The sequence below is a fragment of the Mirounga angustirostris genome, unplaced genomic scaffold (genome assembly GCF_029215605.1).
Source record: "Mirounga angustirostris isolate CCGP_5_RB_7025 unplaced genomic scaffold, mMirAng1.0.hap1 SCAF_5, whole genome shotgun sequence".
Classification (NCBI taxonomy): domain Eukaryota; kingdom Metazoa; phylum Chordata; class Mammalia; order Carnivora; family Phocidae; genus Mirounga; species Mirounga angustirostris.
Window position 1 is genome coordinate 101,991,679 of NW_026991713.1, and position 17,153 is coordinate 102,008,831.

Sequence of the window (17,153 nt, forward strand, 5' to 3'; positions counted from 1 at the left end):
GAAGGGAGATATGAGGCTCTCATGCTTGGGGAACTGGACACTGCTACGGGTTCCATATGTCTAAAAGCAGGACCGAATGGAAAACAAAGCCGGGGGTGGGGGGATCCTTGCTGCCCTCTATTCTTCTCTAGTAATCCCTTAAAAAATAATTGCAGACCCAAACCTCTGGCCTCCAGCACATTTTCCACTTGATTAGAGGCCTTTGTGAGGTAGGGAAAGGGACCTGCAGCCTTGTACATTGTGCTGAGGCCTGAAATGTCCAGCTGGGATTTTTTTCCATCAAAAGGGGATTTTAGTAAAACCATTATCAGGAGCTTAAGAAGAAAAGCTGTTGAGCTGCAAGTGAGGGGGTAGATTAGCATTAGCAGGCTTGTTTTGGGCCATTGGTGGAAAGGGTGGGAAGGTGTTTGCATCCCTGCACACAAGGGCTGTAGTTTCTCTGCGAGTTCCTGGCAGGTGCAGAGGCAGGAATGGGTACAGCAGTGGGAGCTCATGGAGCTTGGGAATTGTCCATGGGGGGGTATGGAGGGGTCCATGGGGCATCAAGTGCAAGGCACCCCAAATCCAGGAGGATTGCACTCCCTGTGCTCCTCTGCTCACGGAGCTCGAGGAACCAGGACGTGTCTGTGCTGCATTAACTTGGATGTCTGCGTGGACACCTTTACTTTTGTGGGGCTGGGACTGAGGGGACATTAGGAAAGCAGCAGCCATGGCTGTCCTGTGGACAGATGAGTGGCCAGGCTGTCTGGGCCAGCGAGCTCTGCCCTGGAAGCCCTCTACAGGCAGGGTTTCAGGGGATCTCTAAAAGCGCCTTCTGGGGATCACTAGAGCTGTGGCTACACCTTCTTTGCCAAAATGGAGCCCAGAAGGCTGAGCCGAGTGCAGCTGGTGGGCAGTGGCCACTGGAGCCAACTGCTGCCTCAAGGGCCTGTGTGAGGGATGTCACCCCCCCCCCACCGCGGCCCTGGAAACGCCTGTTTTCTGTGTCTCCCAGGGTGCACTGTCGTCCTAGCTTGTTTTCCCTGTGCAACCAGGACGGTGCCAGGAGCGTGCAGCTGGAGCATACATACAGCGGGAGCATACAGCAGGAGCATAGAGCTGGAGCATACATATAGCGGGAGCATGCGGCTGGAGCATACATATAGCGGGAGCATACAGCTAGAGCATATATACAGCAGGAGCATACAGCAGGAGCATAGAGCTGGAGCATACATATAGCGGGAGCATGCGGCTGGAGCATACATATAGCGGGAGCATACAGCTAGAGCATATATACAGCAGGAGCATACAGCAGGAGCATATAGAGCTGGAGCATACGTATAGCGGGAGCATGCAGCTGGAGCATACATATAGCGGGAGCATACAGCTGGAGCATACATACAGCAGGAGCATACAGCAGGAGCATATAGAGCTGGAGCATACGTATAGCGGGAGCATGCAGCTGGAGCATACATATAGCGGGAGCATACAGCTGGAGCATACATACAGCAGGAGCATACAGCAGGAGCATGCAGCTGGAGCATACATATAGCAGGAGCATACAGCTGGAGACGAGGATGGCTGTGGGGGGTGGGGCAGCCAAACAGCGACCTGTCTGAGCAGGACGGGGTCAGGCACCTGGTGCTGTCACCTTCCATCACGTCCTCAGTCACAGTTCACCGCAGGCCAGCCCGGTGGCCTGTGAGTTGGAAGTTTTGTCTCAAGTCAGACTCCAACAACCAAAGAAAGAGGGCCTGTCTTCTTGGAGATATGTGCTGGTTCAGGAGAGCTGGTCTCGGAGGCTGCCAGTCGTTCCTTCTAACGACCATCTGTTGGAGGTGCTGGTCGTTAAATATGCTTGCCCTCCATGTCATGTCAGCTGCCTTGATCTGGCTCCTCGGCCTGCCCTGTGTTTTCTCCTCCTCGGCTCCGTTTGGAGGGTTACAGGCTCTCTATTCCTGCTGCTGCGACCTCTTTTCCTTACTTGGGTTGCCGTCCCTGAATCTGCATTCGGTATGGTCACTAATGGTGGCATATTTGAGCTACGATGTCCATAAAGCTGCCTGGGGAGATTTTCTGCTTTTATAAGACCTTCATGAATGGTGCCGCAAACGGTGATTTGCTTCCTGGCAGGGCCCTGAGTTTCCTTTCTTTTCTCTCATTCTCTAACCCAAAATGACCTCTGTATCACTGAGCTAATAAAGCCGTGCCCCGTCCAGTGACTACAGCTTGGTAGAAGTAGCCATAGGGGATATCCACCTTCTACCTTCCCCATTTTTATTCGGCGCCTGCACCACTGCTCCTCAGATCCAGGCATGGATTCCCCAAGGCCAGACTGTTGAGCACCAAGAGGGCAAGAGCCCCGAGGCCTCACCTGGCCGGTCCTCAGCCTGTCCCTGATTGTGTCATTTTATGGAATCTGGCCAAGTTGGCTTAGAAGTTCTTTCTCTTTGTTTTAATTTCTCCTACCTTTTCCTAATGCCTGTTTTCCATAAGAGGAATTTAGACATGTGAGCAACCTTACTTCTCTGTCAGGCTCTTAAATATTTTCAGTGTCATAGATTTTATGAAGATGTCTTCATCTGGGCAATAAAGATGCTCATTTTATAATAACTTAATAAAAATAGGTACTCCTAAAATTTTTTAAAGATTTTAGTTTTTCCTGAAAGGCTCTCTAGAATTTTTCATTACAGATGATATGCTTTCTATTTTTTTGCAATAAAAAAGAAAAGCCAGCACTTTTACTCTTGCTGTTAAAATTATCTCCATGTAGGATTGTAAAATTTCACCCCATTTGTTCTCCCAAACTTCCCAAATATGGCAATGTAACAGGATTTGTACAAGATGGTCTTTAAGAAAAAATAGTAATTGGGGGCCTGGGTGGCTCAGTTAGTTAAGCTACTGCCTTCGGCTCAGATCATGATCCCGGGGTCCTGGGATCGAGCCCCGCGTCTGGCTCCCTGCTCACAGGGAGACTGCTTCTCCCTCCGCCTCTACCTGCTACTCCCCCTGCTTGTGCTCTGTCAAATAAATAAATAAATATTCCAAAAAAAAATTAGAAATTGATGTTTGATTCCCACAGCCTCCAAAAGCAAAGCACTCACTGTGAACTAAATCAGGGAACCTTTATGAGGTCACATCTGTTATCTTGCTTGGAAAACAAAGTGCTACCTGGGCTCCTTCAAACAGCTTCTCTGATGTTTTAAAATTCAATTTCATCTTTTTGGCAACACGAGATTCCTCCTTTGTCAACTCTCAGACCCTGGGGAAATTCTTTGGTTTGGCAGAAGGTGGTGCAGGAGGTGACCAGAGGGCATTTGTCTGAGGGGTGGAGGTCTGGGCGCCCCACTGGAAATAGCCTCCAATTCGCAGACAATGCTGCCGCCTGCTGACAAAACACAAGGCGTGCAGACTTTGTGGAAAAATAAATTTCATCTTTCCACTTTCCATCTTCCACATTGGAAAACAAATTTCCATTCGTTTGCATTAACCATACTTTCTTTTTCTGTCTTATAGTGGATCTTAAAAATCATCTTAGCAAGCTTGCGGGAAAGAAAAACACAAGGTTGGACTCCCAGCTAGACCTGATTCATAGCTGCATCACAGTGGGGAGGGTCGATCTTTTATGAGTGGGAAAGGTTTGTTGTTTTTGGTTTTTGTGGGGTGGGGATGGAAAAGGTCAAGGAACAGTCTAGAAGAAGTCAAAATTGATTTTCCACCCCTGCTTTTCAGTAAAGTGTAGTGCTCGACTTCTGTCTCCTAACTTGCATATACACATTTTTATTTCTTTTAAGTTTTATTTAACTAATCCCTACACCCAGTATGGGGCGTGAACTCACGACCCTGAGATCAAAAGTTGCATGCTTTACCAACTGAGCCAGCCAGGCACCCCTACACAATTTTCTTTTCTTTTTTTTTTTTTTTAAGATTTTATTTATTTATTTATTGGAGAGCGAGCGAGAGAGAAACAGCATGAGAGAGGAGAGGGTCAGAGGGAGAAGCAGGCTCCCTGCTGAGCCGGGAGCCCGATGTGGGACTCGATCCCAGGACCCTGGGATCATGATCTGAGCCGAAGGCAGTCGCTTAACCAACTGAGCCACCCAGGCACCCCACAATTTTATTTCTAAAGTAAGCAGCAGTGAGGCTCTTTGCTGCTAAATCACTGTGTGGTGCTTACTCCAGTGAATTTCTGCAGCTCCTGTTGTGATTCCACTGAAATTTAGACCCTTGTGTGTGGGGAAAAGATAGGGCAGCTGTCTTCCTTTGGACCACACTGTTCTGTCGCCAGTTGACTCTGAGCACAATGGCAGAGCATCTGGCTCAAGTGCACAGACGTCAGCGGGGGTGGGAAGAGTCAGTCGTCTATTTATTCCAGACTCAGAGAATGTGGAGACCTTCCCTGCTTCCTCCAATGGCAAGCTGTGAGCCCGATAAAGCTTGGGAGAACCCAGAACCTGTCCATACCCTCTTTACAGATTCCTCAAACTTAGTAAATTGTGTGCATTTGAAATGATGTGGAAGAGCTAGAAATTGTCACTTTGTCATTTCCGTATTGTTTGCTTAGGAAACACCTACTTGTCTTTTTTTTTTTTTTTTTGTTCATGGCTATGAGCTTTTGAGCTATGAAGCTAAGGTTTAAAACACTGAAGTAAAAATGGAAGGTAAAATTCGTTGTCTTCCATCTGAGAACATTAAGAATTTGAGGGCTTAACTGTTGCAATTCCTCCCTTATTTTATCCATCTGTCCAATTTTAGCCTCGGTGATTTTACTAAAGATTCTAGGAGTATTATGACTCATTTTTACGGTTTCTTCCTATTTAGAGACCATTTCTCAAAAGCAATGGTAGCAGGTAGCTTATTCCTACACAAATGTGTACATAAAATTGACAGTTTAGGGTAAGGATTTCCTAAGGAGAAATATTATTATGGGTGTTTGTAAATATTTTCATATTCTTTTCAGATGAGGAAAACAGTTCTTTCCAAACCATGTTGAGTTATCCCGTGCTATTTATAAAAAGCTAATCTGGTCTCAAAGAACGATTTTCCCACAGTCCAATTCCAGTGACTTGAATCCATGATAGGAGTAGTAATTATTGAACAGACAGCTGTCTGCAGGGCCCCATCCTTCTGGAGTGTGGATTACATAAACTGAGGAGTAATAAACATTAACAGCCTGCCTGATATTAACAAATTAGACCCTTGTACTCTTTCTGGACAAGAGGGATTTGTAACTAAAACATCTGTTCAGTCAAGCCTTTTTACCTTTGAATGGAGAAGAGTAGCTGGTGATCCTGCAACTCAGTTCTACTTTATGAGGATTGGGTGACAGATATTTGCAGTGCGCTAAACATGCTTAAGTCCTTAGCTTCAAGACTACTGCAAGAACAGACTTAACAGCATTCGTACTTTGCATCACTACTTGTGACAAAGCAGTGCTTGGGAAACTGGCTCAAGTCCTCTGAGGACAACAGGTGACAGGTTTGACACAGCTAGCTACTTCAGTACCCTATAGCCCATTTACCAAATTGCTTCTTGAATAACCCTATACATAACGCTTGCAAAACATATCTAAATTTGCATAATGTAATGCATATTAAGTAGTAGTAACTTTCAGCACTTGGGTTTGTTTTGTTTTGTTTTGTTTGTGGGTTTTTTTTGCTCCCAGTGAAAATAGGCTCTGGTTTAGCACCTTTCTAAAGCCAAGGGGTCAGGGTGGTGTTTTGCAGGGTCTCGGGGAAAGATCAAGAGCTACCTGTGTGTTTATCCTCCTCTGATGTGGTCCTTAAAGTCTGAAGCAGTCCTTATTCTGATATGCGCGCCTCACCTCACGGAGGCAAAACCTTTCCAGCCTTGTCAAGCCTTTTTCCCCACTTATAAAATTAAATGTACAATATCAACCGGATTTGTGAAAACATTTTGAGACAGAAATTGAACACTACGTCGTGACTCAATTCTTCCAGTAGATTGCGTTCACATCCCTAACACAGTCTGCAGAAGGACCTCATTCTTCTCTTTGTAACAGACACTATTTTCCACCATCACAAATAAAAGCGATCTTACAAGGATATGTGGCATTTGTCCTTTAAACAATTAAAGTCGAAGAGGAATGAGAAAATAAAAACATTGTCTTCTTTTTTTTTTTTTAAGAAAATGACGTGCCCTTTTCTGGATTAACAAACAGCAAGCAGAAGAATTCCACTTCTATTTTGTTTTATTTGCGGGGCTGCTTAGGATAGCCCGCTAGGGCTGCACAGTTAAGATCTCAAGCTTACTTTCTCTGGCACCTTAACTGGAAGACTTGACTTTACATGGTACCGAATGTTCTGGGTTGGTACAGGCAACTCCACCCGGCAAAGTCAGAGCAATCCCTGGAAAAGAGAAAAAGACTGGAACTGATCATTTGTGGACATTTAAGTGTACTCATTGTCTAGAAATGATTCACTTTCTCTCCAAGCCCTGAGAGTACATACTTTTATGCTAGCTGTGCACTTACCTTTGCTAAGTTCTCAATTATTAATAGTTGGCAGTGATCCAAATATGAACGTCTTATCTGTTTGATACCATTCACTTGGCAAAATATTTTAACTTGCTACATCACGTTTGAACAAAAACGAGAGATGTGGCCTAAGCATAGGCCTGCGTCTGAACATAGCTATCCAGGTGTCGGATCCTGTGCTCTTCAGTAGTTCATCAGAAAGCCTCACCCCGGCCTCCCCAGTGGTTCCGAGGGGCACGAAATTTAGGTCTTGCCCTCTACGAAATGGATAGAATGACCTGAAAAGGGAGTGAGGTGAGCTGCAGGGAAGACAAGGGCAACCGAGAGGACGATGCCCGTGTGACTTACTGGAGCCGCCCTCTGTCCAGCAGGGCGCAGAGACCAGGAGCCCTCCCTTGCAGGGCACCGGCAAGAGACGGTTGCCAGAAGCTGCAAGGAGGCCTCGGTTTTGTTTTACAAATCCGATCTTTTATTCCAGAGGTTCTTGTTCTTTGGAAACAGAGTGGTCCCTGGGGGCCACTACCTTTCCCCTTTGAGAACTTGAATTCACATTTTCTAAGTCAGAAGCGGAAAAAGGTTTGGCTTATTCCAAGACCAGAGTCTCTCTAGTAGGCACGGCAGGGAAGCACCAGGATTTACATATCAAGTGTCCTTTTTTCAGAGAAAGTTCTTACCTTTAAAAGGAAACTCCAATAAAAGGAAACATTTGCTTTTTCAGATCTTTGTTGTTGATTTGAATCATGAAAGATTCATGATTTTGTTGTTGATTTGAATCATGATCAAATGATCAATTTGAATTTTCTTAACTAGTTAAAGACATACTGTAAGTTAGGCAAGCATCCCTTTCCCTGTTGCCAAATGTGAGGTAAATTGGGCAGGCCCTCCCCTGCCTTAGGACTGAGGAATCCCGCAGGAGGGAGTCCACAGCAGGGAGAATCATGCAGCACCAGCACTTCTAGCTGGAGGCCTATCATGGCCCTTAGGGGACTGCAGAAACTGAACCCCACTGTTGCATTTATCATCTTTTCCAGACAGACTTTAAGGGCTACTGTCCAAAGAAAGGTATATGGAGCCCTTTCCACACCACCACCCAAACAGTTTCTATGACGTTTATTACTTCTAGGTGATATGCACGAAGTTCCCATTTTGGTTTTTCACTTCTGAAGTTGCAGCAAATACCCGAACCAGGTTTTTTCCTGCTATTCTAAAAACTGCCCTGATGTGCCTTTTAACTTTTGTAGCACCCACAAAATATTATCATGTCCTTTAGTGGTTTTAGTCTTTAAAAGCATTTCTTTCCATTCCAGTAGTTATGGTGGAGATTGGATCCACCCATATTCCCTTTAAGTCGCGCCCTGTGGCCTGGGCTTGTCCACATGGTGATCGGACAGCTACCACTCACTTCTCTGAGGTCACCTCACTGGAACTCCAGGTATGATCAGTAACTGAACCTTCTCAGAGGACAGAAGGGAGCTAGACTTTGGAGCTGCCCCTGGTGTGCGTCCCGCTTTCCCTCCATCAGTGGCTGGGTGACTTCAGGCGAGTACTACGCCGTATCTGGAAATCAGGATACCTGTTTCAACAGGTTGCTTTGAGGACTGAAAGGAGAAATTTACAGGGACCATGCAAAGCATACCCCCGATTCTCAACACATATTCATTTCTTTCCATCCACAAAGGTTGAGAGATAAACAGTTAACCTTGGCTGATGAAAGTAAATGGTTTATTCATCGTTTCCAGAGACACTCCAGATATATTCGTAGTATACCCAGTTCAGGTTGAGGACTTTCAAACATTAATTTACCGACCTTTAGTCAGGCTTATCTTTAGCCTTCCAAGGAAAAAACAAAACCAAACAGAAAAGTGGAAAACCCTTCCCGTTAGTTGGTAGGATTATCTTGTGTATTAAAATGAAGAATGTGAGCACAGAGTCTAAGACTTAGGAGGTGCCCAAATTTTATTGACTGAATCCGTACAGTCATGCAGTCTCTTGAAAGAAGAAAAACAGCCCGAGAACTTACAGCTTGTGGAACCTTCATGCGGTATCGCGCCAAATGCTTAGAAAGCTGACCCTAAATCCACGTCCCGACTTCTTACTAGGGTTCACACATTTTTTTTTTCCAGGCAATAAGCACTGTGACCTAAGAGGGAAGGAAGAGATCCACACCTTCCCCAAAGAAAAGGAAGATGGATCTAGTGTCAGGCTCAGTTAGACCCAATTGTGATGGCTCTCCAAAAAGGAACAATGCCACTTTTGTGATATGCTCAAGCAGAAAGCTTGGAAATTTTACAAAACAATCTCACCCCAAGAGAAACTTGGGTTCTAGCTCTCTTCCTGGAAAGAGGTGTCTTTGCAGGAAAGTTTTATACCGCTCTTATTAGCTCTTGCTGGGATCTGTACTTTGTTGTTGTTGTTTAAAAAGCATCTCAGAAACAACTAAGACCTATGGGAAACCAGGAAAGTGAATTACTCCACCGTTGGAGCATTTATACCCTGCCACTTCCGCAGCCCAGCTGCGGGGTGTTGATTATTTACTGTCTACCAGAGGGAACTCTTCGCTGGAATTGTTGGTATTCATTTATCTGCCCCGAATTCAGCCTAAGAGCCCTCACCACAGTGGATCCGAGTGGAGTGGTGAGCTTCAGCGCTGGAAGTGCTTAAAATGCAAATGTGCAAGAACTCCTGGCCAACCTCCCCATCCCCCAGGAAAGTGCTTAAATACAGCGGGGCCTGGAGGAGAATGTTAAAAAGAGGGGCTGAACTGCCTTCCTCCTTTCCACCAGGACCCTCACTCACACTGTGAGATTCAGCATGCATGACTGAGCAAGTGAGCGAGTAGGCAAGGACAGCGCTCTTTTAACTTTTCTGAACAATGGCTTCAGTTCCCTCCACCCTTCACCATTTCACATCCTCCCCACACCCACTCAAAATGGAAAGAAGCCCGTCTTTTCTTCCCCACTTCCACATCTCATGACCCATTTTTCAACAGGACCCCTGGATCTCATTGCCACCCTGGGAAATTGTGACTCTTACAGATCTACTTTTTAAAAAGTTCCATTTTGTTCAGTTTCTTTCAATTTCCATGTTGTTGACAGTTTAAAACCAAAAATTATATGAATCTCCAGTCGTCACATTTCCAGCAACAAAACATTTAGATGTCAGTAGTAAACTTTACACAGAATAAATTTGTAACCATGAGCTTACTCACACCACATAGGATGCACCCAACTCTATACCTTATTTCCTCTTAGAGTACACAAACAGCACCTCCTACTCTGGCATGTACCCAAACACACACTGCCTTCAAAATAATTCACAGATACAAGGTTTTTTGTTTTTGTTTTGTTTTTTTTTTTTTTTCAAAAACATACTTCATATTTCCTCTTTTATTATATAAATATCAGTTTAACCTTTTACTGTAAGAATATAAACGTTTTAAGAGGATCTTTGTTATTATTTATACAAATTCACAAACAGTACAATTAATTGATAAAGGTCTCTGGGTTTCTTTAACTCCATGGTCTCGCATGTTGCTGTGGAGGATTCTAAAAAAATAAACAAAAACTCCAACAAAAATATACATCCTACTCAAAAGCGATTTTTTTTTTAAAGCCACAAGTCCCAACCCCCACCAAAATAAAGAAAGCCATCTATGCCTCCATTTAGAAACAGATTTTTGTTAAAACCCACAAACTCCCATTTTATTAACAGAACAGAGATAAGATGTGAGTTTTAGTCCTCTCCCCTTCACGTTACAGCCCCGGGGGCTCCGTAGGCCAACTCTGCTCCTCTGCTTCCAACAGGAAGCCTCACCGTGTGACCTTTTTTGTGGGGACACTTGGAAGAGGGTGAGGGTAGGGCAGAATTTGCATATATAATAATCATTTTCAAGACACAATCTGCATCTCAAACAAACAAAGTTCAACTCTCATTTCTTCCACACATTTGTGCTATAAATTAAGTCAAGATTTACGAACACCGTTGGGCCCTCAAATCCCAATGGGCAAGGAAAAAAAAAATTATAGCCAGAATGTGGAAGTGGGACACACTGGATGGATGGAGTTTGGGAAGAAGCCAAAACAAAAAAGATGTACAAACCCAATGGGCATCTTTCCAGTCTAGGCACAAAAATGTTTCAGTCTCAAAATATCTCTCTTGTAGAATTCCAGGGCTTCAGAGAAAAAAGTAAACTAAAACGAGGTAGCCAGACATACATATATGTATATATATATATAATTTATATATATATAATATATAGACTATATTCAGCAGAAAAAAAAAAGGACCGTGATTTCGAATTTCTTCAAAAAATAAAAACACGAAAAAGAAAGACAAAAGGAAATGAGCGTGAACAGCAGAGTACTGTAGGAGAAGTGACGAGAAGAGCCTGGGATTAGTTACAATGTGGAAGGAAGAAGGGTGAAAAGGCCGTGGTAATTGGGTTTGCTCTTTATACACTTCAAAATAAAAACCAGATCACAGTATTCAAATGAAAGCTTAAGGAAGGCAGACATTTTCCTCAACTCCCCCAGGGTTTTAAGGACTAGGCCATCCCCACCCCCTCCCCCATTTCCAAATGTAAAGCAGTGGGGATACAGTAGCTCAAACAGTCCTCCATCCCCCTGCAGAGAGGAGTGGGTGGGTAAGTAGCTGAATCGGTCTCTCCATCGTCAGGGGAAACGAGAGGGGAGTAAGGTAGGGGTAGCAGAGGAACCCCAGATGCAATGGGAATGGGTGTGTAGTGGGCCGAGGTGCTGAAGGAGGGAGAAAATGCGCCTGAGGCTTCGTGTCACTATCCCCCTTCTCATCCGCTACAATGATCTATGTGTAAGTGTGCATGTGGGGGGGGGGGGGGCGTGGTGGTGACCGGAGGATGAACAGGGCGGTACAAGGGGAGCAGGTGCTGCTGCCCTCACCTGACCTTCTCACTGTCCGTCATCTGCCAGAGTCCCAGGTTGAGTACCTTGAGGCAGGGCAGCTGCGTGATGCGCTCCAGGCCGCGCTTGGTGATTCGGGTACAGCCGTACAGGTCTATGCCCGTGAGCTGGCTCAGGTGCTCAGCGATCAGCTCCAGGCCCTTGTCTGTGATGCGCACACACTGTCCGATGTTGAGCGTGCGCAGCCCGTGCATCTGCCGCACCATGCGGTTGATGCCATCATCGCTGATGTGGCAGGAGCAGAGGGACAGGGACTTGAGGCCGTCCAGGCCCTGGGCTATGTAAGCCAGACTCTGGTCCCCCACCTTGTCACAGAACGACACATCCAGCCCTGAGAGGCGCAGGCTGCCCATGGCCAGGTGCATGATGCCCGTGTCACTGATGTTATCGCAGGAGCGCAGGTTAAGGCTGCGTAGGCTGCCCATGTGCGACAGGTGCAGGAGGCCCGCGTCCGAGATGCCCCCGCAGAAGCTGAGGTTGAGGAGCCTCAGGCCCGTCAGCCCCCGGGAGATGTGCTTTAGAGAAAGGTCAGTGAGCTTCTGGCAGTCCTGCAGCGTGAGCTGCTCCAGGCCCAGGCAGCCCTCGGCCGCGCTGCGCGTCATGCCGGCCAGGTGCCCGATGCCCACGTCCGAGAGGTGGCGGCAGCTGCGGAGATTAAGGCTCTTGAGGCGCTGCAGGCCCCAGGCGATGAGCAGGAGGCCGGTGTTGGTGATGTTGCTGCAACCCCCCAGCTCCAGCACCTCCAGGCCCTTGAGGTACTGGGCTATGCGGCCCAGGCTGCTGTCGGTGATCTGCTTGCAGAGGCTCAGGTTGAGGGCACGCAGGGAGCCGATCTCCTGCACAAACGCGTGGCCCAGCCCGTTGTCAGTGAGGTTGTAGCAGCCGCTTAGGTTGAGGCTCTCGATGTTGGCCATGCCCTGGATCACGTAGCTGAGGCTGCGGCGGAGGCTCAGGATCTGCACACGGCGGATACCCCGGGCCTGCAGGCTGGGGAACAGCGACGGGTTGGCCCGGCGCAGGTGCAGCTTGGCCTCCACCCCCCGCCACACCGACTTGTGGTAGGCGGCGTCCCGCCAGGCCGTGCACACCTGCGCCGCGCGCCCCTTATCCCGGACGTCCAGGTAGCCGAAGATCATGGCCAGCAGCTCGGGGAACAAGCACGAGATGTGGGTCTCCATCTTCCTCCTCCCCCCTCCGCGGCGCCGGGGGGAGGAGGCGCGGGCCCCGCCGCCCCTGTCCCGAAAGGCGACAAGAGCGGTTCGCCCCGGCCGCTGCCGCCGCCGCCTCGGGCCCAACGGACGGCCCCTCCCCGCCTTCCGGCTCCGGCCGCCGCCGCCGCTCCTCCTCCTGGTCCGTCCGTCCTTCCTTCCTTCCTGCCGGCTTCTCCTCCCTTCCCTTCCCTCCCCCCGCCCCGGGCTCCGCTCGGTCCTCACATCCCGGGCGGGGAAGGCGCCCTCTCACTCACTCCCGAGCCCGGCCGGGCCGCCGCCTCCGCCGCCTCCGCCGCCTCGGGTCTAACCACGCCGCGCTCGGGCCGCGCCGCTCCGCCCGCTCCGCCGCCGCTCCCACGCCCCCTGCCGCATCCTCTGCCTCCTGCCACTGCCGCCGCCGGCCGCCGACGCAGCTGCTCCGGGCCGGCGGGCCGGCCGGGGGCCCCCGGGGGCTGCGAGCACGGGCTCCGGGCGCCGAGAAGGCTTCCTGCTGCCTTTGTCTCTCGCCCGCTTTTCAAACCTCCCAGCCCGGGCCGCCCGCACTCCGCCGCCCAGGCGGGGGGACCTGGAGGCCAATCCGGGCCACCGGGCGCACGTTCCTTCACCCCCACCCCCCGCCGTCCGCGGCCAGTTGGGAGCTGCGGGCCCGGGCACGGAGGACGCCGCGGCCCGCGCGGCCGGAGCGCGGCTCGGCGCCGGGCCCGGGGCGAGCAGGCGGGCGGCGCGTTTGGTAGAGTCCGGGCCGGACCCCTCTGCCCGACTGCTCCTTCGCGCGTCCCCTCCCGCCGCGCTCCCCCCGCGCGCGCCCGCGCAATGGTACGAGCCTGCGCTGCCGGAACTGTCGGAGCCGTTACCCTGGAAACCGAGTTCTTCCTAGTCTGGTCGCCCTGGTTTTTAACCCTGTAGGCGCCATTTGAGAGCAGCTGTCAGCCGGGCTCTTCCCCACCCTTCTCCTTTTCACCCCGTAGCCCGCTATTGAGCCATTCCCTTTCTGGGCCACGCCCCAACCCCATTCCTTCTCTTTTTCTTTGCTGCTGACGTCTGCGCAGTCTTTTCCCATAGTTTACCCCTACCGTTCCTGACCCTTCCTTTACACCCTTCTCCCTTTATTATCCTTGCAAGACCCTCCTCCCAGTGGTAGTACTCAATAATCATCACTCCAACTCTCCTTCCTTTTTTTACTGTTCCTAATGCCTCTTAACATGTCCCTGTTATCACACCCCCAGTCTTCCCCAACGGGGTTGCTTCCTACGATTCCTTTCTCTCCGGTCTTGTGCCTCAAATTACGAAGAAACTCGGCTCTATCCATGACTACCTGAGCTTGACCCTGACCCTCCCCAGCCCTCATTCTAGCACTACCCATTCCTGCTGCCTTCTAGCATCTTCTGTTTGTTTCCAGACACCGCTGTGGTACTTTATACACCAAAACTTCCCTCCACTTCCGCACTTTGTTGCTGAACTGTGGACTGCCGGGAGCGCCACGGATGCCCTCGCATCGCGCCAGCCTGCTTTGCACTTCGAAGAGAGCAGCCGTCCCTAAGCCTTGCTTTATGATCTTTTTCCTTCTCGCCAGCCTCTTGGACTAAATATAAATTGTACGGACAGTTGTACTGAGAGTATATTTGTATGTACTAACACAAAGATACTTTTTAAATAAAACACAGCGACTATTGAACATAGTCTTAGCAGACTATGTCTGCTGGTTTATAAACTGGGTTTTATGGAACCAGGGCAGTGCTCTCTTTTAGAATGTGGCTCTTGGGTCTCAAATGCCGGCACAGACGATAGGATTTCAGCGTTTCCTCCTAACTATCCCCAAACCAAGAATCTTTGGATCAGAGAAAATGACCCTCTGTACTTTTAATGAACTCATGGGTCCATACAACCTCATACAGGACAACCTGATGTATTTATCAGAAAAGGAAAATGGTTTCATTGATTCTTTGAGGGCCCAAACAAGATTTTGAATGGGTTCCCTCTTCAGTATGTGAGATTAACTTTTGGCCACCTCTCTTTGCCCGGGAGACCAATGCTAGCCCAAGTACATACAGATTCACTAATAGGCAGAAGATATTTCAGACACCCCCCCACACACACCTCTCCTGTTCCTAAATCAGGAAATGCAGAAGCAAAAATTCTTACAAGTTTGCTTCCTCGCCCATGTTACGCATGGTGTGAGGCCCATAGATTTTTATAACCTTCCTGAAATAATAGACTGTACTGTTAGTCACCTAGATGATCCAGATGCGCTGTGGCAATAAGATGTCACAATTCCGGGCCATATCCGAGCTAATACTCTTCTCCTAAAGTGTATCTGGCCTTATATTTGTCTCAGTCACTTATGCCTCAATTTTTACCTTAAACTCGACATGAAAGTCACTTTTTTGTTGTTGTGCTGAGGATGTAGATGTGTTGTATTGATGTCAAAGTATGAATCCCAAACACCTTAATCCTAGTGAACACAAAACAAAGTGCTAGACCACACATGGGGCCAAGGGAGTGTATTTGTAGACTGGGAGCATGACCTGAACAAAAGGAGCTTAGTGGTTCTCCCCTAGACAGGCCATTGTTCTCAAGTCTGAAGAGTCATTCAGAGGTGCCCAGAGCACTTTCTCTAGAAGTTGGCCACCTGATCCTAGTTCTAGCAAAACTTTTTCTTGAGGGGAACTCTGGAATTTTATTAATACAGAGCCTTTTGTTTAAGACATTCAAACATATTTCAAGGATTTTCAGTAATACAATTGTTTTCATGTTCAATAAGTAGGAAAATAAACATCAAGAGGCATCTCAGGAAATGAACATTAGTGGACAAAAAGAGGTGTGGCATCAAAGAGCCCTATGCTGTCTGGAGACATAGTGACTTTGTATGGCTTTGAGAAAACATGTCCCTTTTTGGCTCTCAGTTTCCTCATGTGACACGAGGGTGATTTGACTGGATAACCTTCAGAGGCCTTTCCAGTAGTAGCACTCTAGGAGACCATGAGCCTACATTAGTCCTGTTGTCTTCTCAACCCTGGAATTTATGGATTGTTCCTAAGGCAGGCCAGAGATTAAGAATATTTTCACATGCAGTAGCTTCTTGGGGGTTTTGGTTTAGGTTCAGATTTGGGGCACAAAAGTGGATGGAGGGTATGTATCGTGGAGCAGAGACCCTGATAATCTGAAAAAGATGGATACCATTGTAGAAAATAATCTGGATAGCTGTTCATTTTTTTCCCCCACTTTCCTGAATTTTATTAAAGAAAAAGCAATGATGATAAATCTCTAGAATGTAGTCGATTTTCTGGGCATCTTCCCTCGAAAATGTGACACTGGATTTCCGAACACATGCCAGACTGTACATGGGTCCTAATTGTACTAAGTAGGTGAGAAGCTGAAATCCTAAAGTGTTCCTCAGTCTGTGGTCTGTCTTGGGATCAGCAGTAATTGCCTGAACAGCTACTACGTACGGCTTCATGAATTTTTGTCTGTAGCTCTCCGAGCTCTTCTATGTGCAGCAACCACAGAATTTGAGCAGCTTCATTAAGAACCACATCTCCTGTGTCAAAACCAAGAGTTGTTTGCCTAAAGTAACAGGCAAGCCCTCTTTTGTTTGATTTGCTGTAGCAGCTGCATCCTGGACCAAAATGCAAATTGCCTTAAGCATTACCAGGTAGTCATCCTGACGCTGAATCTGAAGAAGGTTAACCAAAGCCATTACACGAGCCTTAAAAATCAGGATTATTTACATCCAGATGGATCATTGCTGGCACTTTTTGTATTATCATGTCCCAAGTCCTTGTATTTTTCAGCATTATCTCCAGACTCAAGTCCTACAGCTAAACCAAGAAGCCAGTCAATTGTTTCTTGCCCATCTTGAATCCTGAAAGGACAGTTAACATCTCTAAGATACTTTTCAAAGAACTTGGGCTAGTCACTACTGTGGATGTTTCTTACATTACCTCCGCCTTCAATCTTGTAGTGTCTGATTTTCTGGTCTTTAAGCCAAACAATAAAGTTTCTAAATTCTGGTTCATCTTTGCAGTTGAAGCCAGCAGGGTTAGGGTAGTCGAGGGCCATCAGCCTGCCTCGGAACATGGTCCCTCCTTCTTGCGTTAGTTCCCTGGGCTTCTCTGGGGAGAGGGGAGGCAAGGAGGGGCGGGCAGCTCAAGTACTGGCAGCGCTGGATGGCTGTTCATATTTTAAGGACTTGTTGAGATCTTTTTTTTTTTTTAAAGATTTTATTTATTTATTTGAGAGAGAGAGAGAAACAGCATGAGAGGGGATAGGGTCAGAGGGAGAAGCAGGCTCCCTGCTGAGCCGGGAGCCCGATGTGGGACTCGATCCCAGGACTCTGGGATCATGACCTGAGCCGAAGGCAGTCGCTTAACCGACTGAGCCACCCAGATGCCCAGGACTTGTTGAGATCTTTCAACAAGTTGCAACCAGAAAGAAGTTTTTTCTGAATGTGCTTCTGTACAGAAGCAGAAATGACAGCCTTGTATAGGAAGTCTCTCCAAAACTTTACCAAGATATTTTTAAGGAACTAGA

At 47.8% G+C, this 17,153-nt stretch overlaps 2 protein-coding genes and 1 pseudogene across 3 annotated transcripts in view; 1 reads left to right on the top strand and 2 right to left on the bottom strand.

The window, feature by feature from the left end:
• The window catches only part of WNT5B (Wnt family member 5B), a 107,150-nt gene that overhangs the window by 45,263 nt on the left and 44,734 nt on the right, over positions 1–17,153 (top strand). The gene's annotated exons all lie outside the window — the stretch shown is intronic.
• Positions 6,171–13,535, bottom strand: FBXL14 (F-box and leucine rich repeat protein 14). Of its 2 annotated transcripts, none has more exons than XM_045874109.3 (2): positions 11,392–13,535; positions 6,171–6,347 (listed from the first exon to the last, which is right to left on the bottom strand). In XM_045874109.3, exons 1-2 carry the CDS (start codon positions 12,588–12,590, stop codon positions 6,284–6,286), a joined length of 1,263 nt encoding a protein of 420 aa, XP_045730065.1. In that variant the 5' UTR covers positions 12,591–13,535; the 3' UTR covers positions 6,171–6,283. The 2 variants fall into 2 exon arrangements, with proteins under 2 accessions (XP_045730065.1, XP_045730066.1); XM_045874110.3 differs by having other exon boundaries at positions 6,207–6,347; positions 11,439–13,534.
• Positions 12,874–16,700, bottom strand: LOC123844969 (RNA transcription, translation and transport factor protein-like; annotated as a pseudogene).

Bases quoted from the DNA above. Each gene is read 5' to 3' on its own strand.
- FBXL14 (XM_045874109.3), bottom strand. From the start codon at position 12,590: ATGGAGACCCACATCTCGTGCTTGTTCCCCGAGCTGCTGGCCATGATC. The intron at 6,348-11,391 runs GTGAGGGCAGCA...TCTCTTTTCCAG, and splicing joins ACGGACAGTGAGAAGGTCAG to GGATTGCTCTGACTTTGCCG.